General features: G+C 43.0%; 1 protein-coding gene across 15 annotated transcripts in view; it reads right to left on the reverse strand.

Moving 5' to 3' along the window:
- The window catches only part of EPHA5 (EPH receptor A5), a 375,690-nt gene that overhangs the window by 349,811 nt on the left and 11,341 nt on the right, over window positions 1-14,538 (reverse strand). For all 15 annotated transcript variants that reach the window (XM_074950322.1, XM_074950327.1, XM_074950328.1 and 12 more), the window contains exon 2: window positions 1,604-1,668. In XM_074950322.1, the coding sequence (XP_074806423.1) occupies window positions 1,604-1,668 (65 nt within the window). The remainder of the gene's footprint in view (window positions 1-1,603; window positions 1,669-14,538) is intronic.

Here is a 14,538-nt window from a genome sequence, read left to right on the forward strand (position 1 = left end):
CTTAGAGCAGTTAGTGTCTTCCCTGCTCTTGTCTGCACACGCACATACAACTCTATGGGACATTTAGGCTCCTATGATTTCTGCACTCATGTCTGTAACAGCGTTTTAGCATTGCTGACAATACAATACTGCTTTCTTATGCTGCGGGGAAAATACTAGAAAGGGCTGGCACCATAGAAAATAATATTTCATCCAGTACCTACAAAATCTTCTAGTTAGGGGGACACTCTCCCCTCGGACCTTCACAGCTGATCTTAACTCCATATGCTGTTCTGCCGGCATGGGATCATTAAGATGCCCACCCATGTAATAATAATACCTAGCTCAAATATCGCACTTTTCATCTGTCTATCTCCAAGTGATCCACAAAGGAGGTCAGTGTCATTCTCCCCACATAGGGAGAGCACAGTAGGACAGTCAAATTCCTCCAGGCGCATCTCAGAGGGCAACTCTGCCTTTACGGCCTGATCCAATTTCCATTAACATCAATGGAAAGAATTGGATCTGGCCCCTAGTGCAGTTCAGGAGAAACTCTCAGTTCTCTACAATCTCTTATATGTCTGAAGTCAAAGACAACTACAGTCACCTTTTGGCTATCAGTGACTGCTGGTATACAACCAAGCCAAATTAGGCCTCTGTTTCCATATATATATATATAAATTATTGTCATTTGCATGACAATCAGTAGCCAATCAAAATTAGATTCCAAGATGGCACTGCAGTCATTTACAGCTGCTGACTGTCTACAACTCCAGGTATGGTATTTTGGAACCCTCTCCTGACTCAAGACCCGGTCCTGCGGCATGCTGAGCTCCGATCAGTCCCGCTCAGCGACGGGTGTGGGAGCTGGGGATTCCCAGCAACTCACAGAAATGCTCAGCCCCTTGCAGGATTAAGCCCCCATTGTTTCATCAAAATTCTCTGTGCAGTCGCAGTATCAACCCCATCCATACAAGCCAAAACCACAACAAAGAACAACCCTCGGGGATGATGGGTCTCTTAGAATCACAAAAAAAGCCCTTACTTTCATTCCTCACTCTCATGGGTGAGCCCATTGTTTTCACTATCGCTACTCACAAGATGCAGAATTAGGCCAAATATAAATAAAGATATTACAGTGTTGCCAACGCTTGGGATTTTATCACAAGATGATTTGGAGTTTGGTTTTTTGAAGTGCCAGCTCCTGGAGTCATGTGAGACCCTCAGTTTTCATTTAAAACAAAGAGTAAGTTTCTGGCCCACCACAATTGCAGAGAAAAGCATGTAAACATGACCCAAGTTCATCCTAGTGGCTCTAAAAACAGAAGGAAAAAGAACTCAGAGTTTATCACTTTTTAAAAATCTCATGATTTGGGGTGGGGAGTCTGACTCATGATATTTGAACTCATGGGGCTGGCAATGCTGCAGAAATAAATCAATTCCTCACCCCCCACCCCCCACCCAGCTCCATTTTTTCCAGTCGCAGCTTGTTGTTTTGTTTTGGTTTTTTCCCCTTCTATTGCCAACAATTCCCCCAGGGGAATTTTCAACACAGAACTCTGCCTTCGAAATGGAAACTATTAGTGCTGCTCTCAGCTTGAGAAAGCAAACGTCTGAGACTTACCCCATTTTTCGGGTAGGCTATCCATCCCAGATCCCCCATGACTGTGCGGGAGTCCAGTAAATTCACTAAAAAGAAACAAGAAGAAGAAAGCCTTAATGAGGCTGCATGGATACAAGCGTCAGTAAATACATGAGGCTTTGCTGGCCCTGGTAAAGGCACTTGGCAATTAACAGAAAGGGAATCTGATTGCTGTTAAAATAGGATACAATCAAGACAAGTTATTGCAGTGTTAAGAATAGAACCCTGCAGGCATTTAAACAGATGCCTAACGTTACTCAGGTAAGCAGTTCAATTACTTGTATTACCATAGCACCTGGGAGTCCCAGCTCTGGTCCAGGATCCTATTGTGCTAGGCGCTGTACAAACCCAGACATGTCCATGTAACTATTTGCAAGATTGGGGCTTCAGACTAAGTTCTTTGGGGCACAAGTCAGTCTTTTTGATGACGTGTGTACAATCCCTAGCGTGGTGGGGCCTTGATGCCCAAATGGGATTATGCCAATAAAAAACAACCAGTCATTTATAAATGGAACAAAGAGTGCAAGTTATTCTGTTTATATAAAGTTGCAGCTCACTTTAAAAATGAATGAGCGAGCCCCTTTATTATTTTGTAGAAATGGTGGTGGGCAGGAATCAGTCCTCACACAATGCTGTTGGAAACCGTTCCAGCCTATTTCTTCACTAAAGACTGGACATCTCCAGGGTAAATTGCAGGCTGCTTGACTGTGGCTAAATTCACTGAATTTTGCCCTGGCAAGCCACACAAGCAATTAAAAAAACAATTTACATTAAACAGCAATAAACTATTCCCACGCTTATAACATTTTTTCATGAATTACCTAAAATCTGTAGTCCAAATAGTGAGTGTAATTAAAAAATAAATCTTCACACACTTAGCCAAGCTAAGAAAAATTGCAGCAGCTCTTGGTGCTGTCTCTGTAGTTAAGAGTCTGTTGTGCTTTGCATTATTAGCTCTGTTTTTAGAGCTGTAAAACTGCAGGATACAAATGGTCTCGGGACTGAAACTTGTCATACAAAGTTGCAGACAAAGAGGAAACTTCTCTCTTAATGGAAGAGAGAATCACTTCTCTTCCAGGAACAGATGTCCTTTTCACAATAGATTTTATATTTATGCCACACGACCTCACTTTCCTCATTCAAATCCCTCCTCAAAGCCACTTCTTTCAGTCAGCCTTTAATTTCTGACCACCACACTGATTATAAAAATAAACTCAGACCGCAATTTCCAAAACCGGGTACCTAAAATTAGGACCCTAAGTCATTGGGTAGGCATTTAAATAAACAAGGCTGATTTTCAAAAGGTACTGAGCACTCCAAAGAACCTCTTGCAGACAATGGGAACAGCTGTGCTCTCAGCACCCTTTGAAAATTAGGCCACTTATTTGGAGTCTAAACATTCATTCCGAAGGGGAACTAACAAGATGGGTATGTAACATTAAGCATGTCATAATATGCTACATTATCTCCATAGCTCTACCATCAATCCATTGTGCTTTCTGTCTGCACACAGACAATCAAGTAATGGACCAATGAAAACTCTTGGCATGTGTACAGCCCCTGCCCCCCATACTCAATTCAGCCAATTGGACTGCAGTGTGCAAATTAACGCAAGACGACTACTGATGATTGGCTGAGTACCTTTGATGTCACAATGTCACTACTTGCAAATGACCTGATTAGTTGTACTTGTCTTGTCAGGAATTGCGATTGTTTACGTCCTATCATTAAGAATTTTTTTTCAAATATGCCTATTATTCACAGATCAGTCAATGAGATTTACAGTTATGGGAAACTTGAAGATTTAGTAACAAGCCATTTGTTAACTAGAAGGGTGCAAAAAAGATGAGATTAAAATAAAAAGCAATTAAAAAAAATCTCAGAGGAGACTTTTTTAAACGACTAAAATACAGATTTAACTGAAACAAATTCTCAGCAAATTCAGTCTTTGCTCAGAGATTATGTGCTGTAAACTGGGGAGAGGCCCACTATGGCTTTTGTTAAACAAGAAGCTTAAATTCCCCTACTTGAAGTGAAAAAATTACCCCAACCTTAACTCTGGAGTCACAGTTAAGACCTATAAACTATCCACTTATCTAGACATTTATACAATGCTCATCACCATGGTACCTGGGTGACTTCTCACAAGAGCAGGCACCTAGATGGTGTCTAAGCGAATACATTTCCATGAGAGTGTAGCAAGAATTCTCTAGCCCCTTTCAGCAGCTCAGCTGCTGTGTGGCTGAGCTGCTTCCAAGTTTATTCCTTCCGGTTAAACAAAGGCAAAATTGGGACTTTGCTATGCTGCCAGTCTGGAGCGCCATAAGACCAGGAATGGCTTCCTGGATGATGCTGGGGTATAGTCACAAGAAACATATCTTTAGGATCCAGCCCCCCTCGGCTGCCTGTTTAACTAACCACATGATTTAACTCCATTATTCTCCAATGCTATGGATGTTATTGTGTAAGAGTCAGATTTTGCTGCCACTGAATTCAATGGGAAAAATCCTCCCATTGACTTCAGTGGAAGCATGATATACCTGGAACAGAAAGCCCAGTACCCAGGGACTATTATACAATGGTGCAGCTTCTGCGCTCTAATACACAGCAAGCTTATGTGATGTTATGAGTGTAATATAATTTCTCATTGAAAGGTGACAGGGCCAGAAAGAGTTAATTAACTCACAGACTGACCTGACCCATGGCCGAACTTTAAAAAACTGGTTAAGAAGATATGTAAATGAATAGAGCTTTGAAATGCAAGCCTGCATTGTTAGAGATAGAAGGGTAGATGTTTGCTCAGGTCTTGTGATGTAAGCAAACAAGTCTTGTCTGTTGCTATAGCTTTAATTCAAAGATCAAAAAAGGAGTGTTAGCATTTAGGAAGACACTTGATGGAAATTGTATTATTGTCTATATGTCTCTTTGAAAGTTGTGGTAATCTGTGTCTGAACTGTTTAATGGATAAATTATCCTGTGCTAATTGCCACGATGTTTGGAAGAAGGAAAGTCAAGCCTATTGTTTTCTCAGGCCAAAAGGCTGCAGGAAATGTTTAAAAACCCTGGGACACGATCCTTCCTCATCTCAGAGCTGCTTTGGGTTTCAAGAAGGGGAAACCTTGAGTCATAAGGATTGAGATCCCCAGTCACTGACTGGAGTCACCCTGAATATGGACATTGGACTATAACCTATGGACTATTTCTAAAAGCATTTTTGGCAACCACAAGCTCATCTCTGCTATGTATCTGAACCTCAAGAACTGAACTCAAGTCTGTATGTATATTGATCTCTCTCTTTTCTTTTTTAATACATTTTAGTTTAGTTAATAAGAATTGGCTATAAGCGGATCTACATTATAATTGGACCTGGGTGTGTGGCTGACCCTTTGGGGTTGGAAGAACCTTTTCTATGATAAGATTTTCTGTAATCATCGTCATATCTGACATGTGTGTCTGGAGGGAGGCCTGAGGCTGGGCATTTTAAGGGAACTGCATTGTTTGGACTTCTGAGTAACCAGGGAGGTAATACCGGAGCTGTTTTGGGCTGGCTGGGTAAATCTAAGTATTGGAAAATCCACCAGCGTTTGGGGTTTGTCTGCCCCGTTTTGTTTGCAGTTCACCCTGACTGAGTGATCTCAGCTGGCTCTCACGGGAAGCACCATGACAGCTTACACGAAGAATATACATAAATATGAACATTTTAGTAACTCTCCCAATTGTATGGCTGCGAATTGTCGAAGAGGATTGTTGAAACAAAATGGCAGAGTCACCAATAATTCCCACTACCGCAACTGCTGTAATTAAATTGTGCAGAACAGTATATTCTTGTTGTAAATTACAATGGAGGCACAATGACTATTGATTTACATTGTACAACTTAATTAAAACTTACTTGTCCTGGCGACGCCACTAATGAGTGTAATTAGATGGAATGTTTGACACCACACAGTTTGCTTTGTAAGACATTAATTAAATATCAAAAAAATGGGACGAAAAGGTGTTTTTAATCCAACATCAATTTCTAAGAAGCACGCGATACACCTAACTGCAGTAATAACCTTCTAGGCAGTTATCAACTGCAATAAAAAAAGAAGTTTCCATACAGAATGACACCAAGAGCTCACTGAAGGCAATGTGAATCTTTCTTCGAGAGAGGTAAATGAATGGAACCAAATCTTAAAACTCTACTCAGTCCTTCCTCAGGTACAACTCCCACTGAAGTAAAAAATGAGCAAACTCTCCAGAATTTGGCCCATGATTCCACTGAAATTATGGCACAGTGCAGAATGCACAACTGGGGGGGGGGGGGTATGGTGGCTTTCAGCTACCTTTTTGTGCCCTCCTGATTCTGGGCTGCTTCGGGGATGGATAGGCTCCCGGCCTATCTAAATTATCCCAGACGCTCCAGGCTGTGCTTTCGGGAACTGCCCCAGATCTCTGCAGCTGTGCACGCTGTGGCCCCCAGCACATTATCTACACCAAGGCTTGTGATGGGGTCCTCACAGCCTTAGGGCAGTCTTCTGCAGTGCCAGCACTGTGGGGGATCATCCCCTGGCCACACCCAGGATTTTAGGGCTCCTTTATGGGGCTATGGCTCTTTTACCCAGCATAAAAGAGTCGGCCTGGGGGTAAGGATTTCCGCCCGAGTTTTGTATAAACTAGCAGAAAAATTGTGTGGCAGACAAACCCTGCATGAAGAGGGCTGCTTATCTAATACTGATTCCTGTGGTGTCACTTTCACTGTATACCTTCCAAAATGCTGTGATATTCTTTGAAGTTGATCAGTGTATTTTTAACTAATAATCAGTCTACATTGCCTGAAAAGGCAAAAATACTGCAAACAGAATGGCTTATGTAAGCACTGATTATAACGACTCCATGCAGATGTGAAATAAATGCACTTATTTTCGCCTTGTGTCCATTTTCAATTGGTTTTGCTTGCTCCCTCCTACCTGTATAAGCATCAGACCGTCTTACTACCCTGTTTCATAGTCAGAAGCCAGGATAGAGAACTCATCCTTTTGCTCCAAAAAAACAGATTCTCCTGCTGCTTTAACTAAAGGGAACTCTCCTTTAGATACAGCAGTCCTGGGGCTTGTCTCATGACACACACCTGAGCAGGTATGACATTCCATCCTACAATCATCATCAGTGCAACACACCTTTTAACCAACACATTACACACACCACTCCAGGCCTCAATTTGGCAACATCCCACATATTATTCATAATAACCAGCAATGCTCATTTAGCCAGGCTTTCATCAGAAACAATTAAAATCAAACTTAGGAGTTCACATGGGAGGAATGATCCCAAATTAGGCCCCCATTTAGGAATGCTCCTAAAATGTACTTAAATGCATCCATGTTCAGGACAGCACTTTGTCATGTGTTTGACTTTCCCGCTGAAGTCAAAAGCATTTCAGTCCACGGTTAATCATATGCACATGCTTAACTTTAGGCACAACTACTGTGCTTAGCAGGGAAGATTTCCTGAATGAGGGTCCTACACTCTAATTCACTGCTCAGAAATCTGATGCCCACGTTTGTGCCTTGTAGATTTTGTGCAACTTGGGGAGTTCTTCCTACTGACAGAACTCCCAAAAATCACTTGCAACCACCACTAATGCCTGATGTGTAGAGGTACTGGTTCCTCCATAAGCCTAACAGCATTTACATAGGAGTGATTTATTCATACCACTGCTACTCAGCATCAGCTAGAAGAATGTGCTGAGTGTCTCAAAGAAGCAGCAAGAACCCAACAGCCCATAGGCATACACACTTACTCTCAGACATTTTTGCCAACCAACTTAAAAATAGATAACATGAAAGAGCAAATAAATGCAAAACTTCTCATCTTCACCCTACGCGCACCCCTTCCCGCAAGTCCTAATTATCTCTAATGCTCGATCGAAAGAAACATACCAAACTGCACAGGATCTATATAATCATTAGCTTTCATGCCTTCCGGGTAGGATAAATGATGATTAAGTCTAAACTCACACCAGAGCCTGTTATTTTTTTAGGACAACACACAGGGGGAGGTTTGCATATGCTCAAACTGCACATTCTCAGATGGGCTCTATTTACTTGTGATGAGTCATCCGGTTTGGACCAAATGAGAAGTGATGCAAATATTTTCCCTGAACACAAACTGTATCCCATAGACGGAGACTGGACCAGGTGCTCTACTCCAAAGTCTTGAACCCCCACATAGACTGGCCTCTCCCAATCTCATCAATATGACAATGTAGAGACCATTGCTGGAAGTAAGCACTGACACAAGAGACACAAGATGGGATTTTTCAACAGTCTATCGACAGCAATAGGAGTTTAACCATTGACTTCAGGGGAACAGAACTGGACCAGAACTGAGCACCTAATAATACCCAGCTCTTCTGCAGTCCTTTTCATCAATAGATCTCAAAGTTCTATGCAAAGGAGATCAGTATTATAAGAACGGCCATACAGAGTCAGATCAAAGGTCCATCTAGCCCAGCATCCTGTCTTCCAACAGTGGTCAATGCCAGGTGCTTCAGGGGGAATGAACAGAACAGGGCAATTTATCAAGTGATCCATCCCCTGTCACCCATTCCCAGCTTCTGGCAAACAGAGCTTTAGGGACACACTGAGCATGGGGTTGTGCCCGTGACCATCTTGAGTAACAGCTATTGATGGACCTGTCCTCCAGGAACTTATCTAATTCTTCTTTGATGCCACTTATACTTTTGGCCTTCACAACATCCCCTGGCAATGAATTCCACAGGTTGACTGTGCATTGTGTGAAGAAGTATTTCCTTTTGTTTGTTTTAAGCCTATTAATTTCATTGGGTGACACCTGGTTCTTGTGTTACGTGAAGGGGTAAATAACACTTCCTTATTCACTTTCTCCACACCAGTCATGATTTTATTGACCTCCATCATATCTCCCCTTTACTCATCTCTTTTCTAAAGTGAACAGTCAGTCTTTTTAATCTCTCCTCATCTGGAAGCGGTTCCATACCTTGAATTATTTTTGTTGCCCTCCGCTGTACTTTTCCCAATTCTAATATATCTTTTTTTGAGATGGGGCAACCAAAACTGCACACAGTATTCAAGGGTGGGCGTACCATGGATTTATGTAGTGGCACTGTGATATTTACTGTCTTCTTTCTATCTCTTTCCCAATGGTTCCTAACATTCTGTTTGCTTTGTTGACGGCTGCTGCACACTGAGCAGCTGTTTTCAGAGAACTGTCCACGATGAATGCAAGATCTTTCTTGAGTGCGAACAGCTATTTTAGACCCATCATTATTCCCATTTTTCACAAATGGGAAATTGAGACATGGGGCAGTGAAATAATCACCCAGCAGGACCACGATACACCTGGGAATAGAATTCCAGTCTCCTGAGTCCCAGTCTGTGACGAAGTGGGGGAGATTCCTGGTTTCCTTGTTTATGGGGTTTTTTTCCCTTGGTTTTCCTATGGTTTGCATGCAGAGGGAGTGGGACTCAGCTTCCCTAGGAGTTACCGATTTAACAAGGTGATGGGAGAGGGAGTTTGTGGGAGAGGGAGTTTGTTGTTCCAGAGGACCAGCGTGGAACCGCAGCCAATGACCTGGTGACCCGGAGGCCCAACTCAGGAGTCACAGCCAGTCCTGGCCGGTGGGGAAACAATGGGCTGCGAGGACCCCTGGGGACCCGACCAACCGGTTCCAGCTAGAGGACCCTGTTTACGACCCTGTTTGCCTGGAAAGAAGACAATAGACAGAGGCAGGACTTGGGGCTGGGGATCTCAGCTGCCCAGCTGGGAAGCAGGGGGGCTCTGTGCTGGAGAGAGGGAGCAGGCAGAGCCCACCTGGATGCAGGAAAGACTTGGATGTGCTGTACTGAGGAAGGCCCTGAGAGTTTCCTGTGCTGTGTTCAACGCTCAGTAAACCCTCCTGTTTTAGGCAGGCTGAGAGTCACTCCAGTCGAGAGAACAGGGTGGCATCATCCCCTTTGGAGGCCCTGGGGGTCCAGAGTGACTGGACTCCCTGAGGGAGCCCATGGCGAGAAACAGGTGCGCTAATGCTCAGAGGGGGGCGGCTCCAGGAGGTGGAGGGGCTTAACCCCAAGAGAGAGTGGACCCCCGGGGAAAAGGGCTGTCTCACTGAAAGGGGCACCCCCCCACAGACCGCATGGGGCCAAGAGTGGGCATGATCTGTGAGTCTGTGACACAGTCACAATCTCTACCCTCTACCCCATGCTGCCACTTTTGAAAATACCACTCACAGATCCTGCTGCCACTCCCTCTGTTATGGATATTCTAACATAATAATTATTATTCATGAGGGGGCATAAAGTGTGATTGGCAATTTACAGACAAAAAGGCGAGACAGTCACTACCCTGAAGAGTTTGTAACACTACAGAGAGCTAGGACAGGAGACAAGAAGGCTGTGTTAGGGAAAGATGATGAGGATTATGCCAAATACAGTCATGAGAAATACAGTCATGGTTTTATATGGCTGGATTTTGAAGAGTGCTCAGCCTTGACTTAACTCTGCTCTCATTGAAATCAATGGTTACCCACCCGCCGTGTAAGCTCTGCTTTTTAATGTATAATTAATATTTTAATGGTCTAATTACTTTGATGGAGGAGCATGGGCCAGCATTGTAGAGACAGTCAGAGAAAGTGGATTTTGAAGGAGCATTTTCGGATAAACGGGAAGTGGGGCGGCATACCAGCTCAGATCAGTACATGCATTGCGGGCAAAGTGAGACCAACCACTGATACCACGGTGACGGGCGCTCACTAGAGAGATGGAGGAGCTTGTGGGTGACATATACAAGCCCCTCTCTAACTGACCTCCTGTCTAAGATATGAGACCCATCAATCCACAATTAGTCAAGAAATCTTCCAGTCAGCTCACCCCTTTTTTTCTTTCCTCTAGCATGCTAAGCTACAGTAAGGCTCTAACTTTAACAGTGTGACGCTCCTCAGGAAGTAGGATGCAGGATGGAGCCCTGACTGAGGACATGGAGGAAAAAATAAAAAGGAAAGTACTGAGTTACATTACAATACTTTCCTTTGAACCCTTCCGGGGAGTTTGTTTGAATGGGATTATACGCTTCCATTATTCTCTGAGTTTCCAAGCAACTGAAAAGGTGATGTGCAAGCCCAAGTTTGATATGATAGACATAGTTGTCAGGGTCCCCCAATTTTTTTTTTTTTTTTACAGGAACCAACATTTTGTCCCCCAATTAGTCTGAGGGAGGTGCAATTCCTCCAGCCGCCGAAGCCTCCAGCAACAATGGGGACAACACCACTCTGTGAATCAGCCAGTAAGAAGTATTCCATTCTCTCCTCCAGTCTCCCTGAGCGCAAGGTGGGGAAGATATTGGCAAAGCATATGATAAATAATACACTGCATAGCAAGAAACCAGAGTTACACCACAGTCCCACCTCCCTCTTATGGGAGTTCACAGCACTACCAAGACATTCTGAACAGCAAGACCCCTCCATCGTCACAGTCAAAACTTTTTCTTCCCCACCAATCGCTGTCAGTTTTATTGCACCACTGCCGCTATTCATTTTCCTGCTGTTTTCCCGGTTGTGCTAAATAGTTCTACAAAGTTGTAAATCTAAAAGTGCTCCTAAAAGTAAGCGACAAGCAAAAATAATCCAGGAAATCAAAAACAAATGAAAGATTAAACCCCCAAAAGAAATCAAAGCCATTATGGAGCAGATGTTTTTTATTATTTGCCTTGAGTTAAGACCAAAAAAAGACCATGCAAAAACTGGGAAATATCAATTTATATGCTAGTGGAGACCAACTCCAGAGAAACATAAGTTATGCAGAGCACCTATTATTTATAGGCCAATAGAGGAAGAAAATACACACAATTTAATGAACCTACAAAATGATATTAGCTACAGATTGATATTTTATTATGATGACTCACTTCTGCTGTAGGTTTTCTATAATCTCCTTTATAGCAAGCCCCAAGATGCTGGAGTCTGCATCATAGATTTTAAGGCCAGAAGGGACCATAAAGAATATTTAGATAAGTTGGATGTATTCAAGTCAGCAGGGCCTGATGAAATTCACCCTAGGACACTTAAGGAACTGGCTGAAGCAATCTCGGGACCATTAACAATTATCTTTGAGAACTCCTGGAGGATGGGTGAGGTGCCAGAGGACTGGAGAAGAGCAAACACAGTACCTGCACCCAAGGAATTATAGACCAGTCAATCTAACTTCAATACCTGGAAAGATACTGAAACAAATTATTAAACAATCAGCTTGCGAGCATCTAAAAGATAATAGGGTTGTAAGGAACAGCCAGCATGGATTTATCAACAAGAAATCATAGCAAATCAACCTAATGTCCTTCTTTGACAGGGTTACTGGCCTAGTGGATTGGGGAGAAGCAGTAGATGTGCTATATCTTGATATTAGTAAAGCTTCTGACATAGACCCATGTGCCATTGTCATAAGCAAACTAGGGAAACTTGGTCTAGATGAAATTGCTATAAGGTGGGTGCAGAACTGGTTGAAAGACCAGACTCAAAAAGTAGTTATCAATTGTTTGCTGTCATACTGGGAGAGCATATCTAATGGGGTGCTGCAGGGGTCAATCCTAGATCCCTTACTCTTCAATTAATGACTTGGATAATGGAGTGAACAGTATGCTTACAAAATCGGCAGATGACACCAAACTGGGAGGTATTGCAAGCAACTTGGAAGAGAGGGCTAGAATTCAAAACAACCTTGAGAAATTGGAGAATTGATCTGAATTCAACAAAATGAAATTCAATACAGATAAATGCAAATTACTTCACCGAGAAAGGAAAAATTAAATGCATAACTAGAAAACTGGGAACAACTGGCTAGCTGGTAGTATTGCTGAAAAGGATCTGAGGTTTACGGCGGATCACAAATTGAATATAAATAAACAATGTGGTACCATTCCAAAAGAACAGCGAATATTCTGGGGTGCATTACCAGGAGTGTCATATGTAAAGGACTGGAGGTAACTGTCCTGCTCTACTCAGCACTGGTTAGGCCTCAGCTGCAGTACTGTGTCCAGTTCTGGGCACCACTCTTTAGGAAAGTTATGGACAAATTGGAGAGTGTCCAGAGGAGAGCAACAAAAGTGACAAAAGGTTTAGAAAATCTGACCCATGAGGAAGGGTTGGTTTTGATAAAAGAAGACTGAGGGGGGACTTGAAAATAGTCTTTAAATATATTAAGGGCTGTTATAAAAGAGGATGGTGATCAGTTGTTCTCCATGTCTACTGAAGGTGGGACAAGAAGAAAGAAGCTTAATCTTTCTAGTGGTAAGGATAGTTACAGGCATCCAAGGTAGGTTGTGGAATCCTCATCATTGGAAGTTTTTAAGAACAGGCTGGACAAATGCCTGTCAGAGGTTGTCTATGTTTACTTGGTCCTGCCTCAGCACAGAGGGCGGTACTTGATGGCTTCTCAAGGTCCTCTCCAGCCTGACATTGCTATGACTATAACCAGAACACAAATAATAGAATTTCACCCAATAATTTCATTAGTGCTCTCTGTCCACTTGCAACATTGGGAGTTCCATGGCAAACTGAGAGCTGTATATAAACTTGAGGCCCTGAATCAACAGAGCATCCCTGTTCGGAGATTGACTATAAGCATGTGCTTAAATCCCAGTGAAGTCGATGGAATTTAACCGCATGATTAAAGTTCAGCATGTACTTTGGTGCTTTCCTGAATCGGGGCCTTAGTGACTAAAAAGAAATCCCATTTCTGCTTTTAAAATACCTATGATCCCAAACAGGGGGTGGGGGAGAGACTTCTCCTAAAAGGTCCACCCATCAAATATCCTTTTCCAGGCATTTTTCCCCCTAGAATGTGAATATCAAATTATGTTACACATACTATTAAACTGGACAGAAATAAAGAGACACAGCACAGACATAACTATAGTTGTCAAATTACCCTGACAGATCTCATTTTCAGTAGACTCACAAGATTTCAGCTGTCCAGCCTGTCCACCACCAACAGAGCCTTCCAATCCACACTAATGACCATTTTGCTGCCTTTGAATTCATTCAAGTAGAAAAGAGTAACTGACATTATGTTTGGATGGCTCTTGGGAGCAAAGAATGGTTAGGATGATTTATTGGCTTTTCTAATGTTTGACAGCTTATACCTTTCTCTCTCTCTCTCTTTCTGTGTGTGTGCAGTGGGAAAACAAAAATATTTTTCTCCCATTGCCTTCTGAAAATACACTATTAGTAGGGAAACACATAAAAAATAACACGGGAAAAGCCAGGAATGATAAGAGAAGCATAAGCTGCTTGACCGTTCAACTCACGGCATGTAAAGAAGAGCGACGTAGAAGACAGCCAGTAATTTTACCCATTTTGCATGTGCAACATAGAAGAAAATTGATCCCAGGGAACATTATATCATTCAGACAATTTTTCTTGGAGGAATAGCATGAGCCCGGACGTCTATGCTGCAATTTTATAGCCCCAAAGCCCCAGCCTGAAACAGTTGACACAGGCCAGTCCCAGGGCTTTTATTGCAGTGTAGGCATACCTGAGAGTGGGGTCTAGACTGTTCTATGGGGCTCGGCATGGCTGCAGAGGGCCTTGATGCAGATTGGTATAATAAAGTGGATGCCTACTGGATGTGGGAATAACAACTGAGAGCATCATCCCAGTTAAAGGAAACAACTCAGTTCTTTGAAGGAAAAACAAAATGCAAAGGCCAGGTTATCAGACCTAGCACAGGCCCAGTGAGAAGGCGGTAAAGGTGGCTCTAAAACTCTTTTGTGTCCCACTCCTTTCCCCCTACACAGAAGCACACAATCCTGGGACTACCAGGGACCCGGTCCTGTCCCTGGTGGAAGTTAGAGCAGCCTGGGGGCACCAAGAGGATGTTCTGGCAGCCCTGGATCAGACAGAT

This window comes from Natator depressus, chromosome 4 (genome assembly GCF_965152275.1).
Source record: "Natator depressus isolate rNatDep1 chromosome 4, rNatDep2.hap1, whole genome shotgun sequence".
Classification (NCBI taxonomy): domain Eukaryota; kingdom Metazoa; phylum Chordata; order Testudines; family Cheloniidae; genus Natator; species Natator depressus.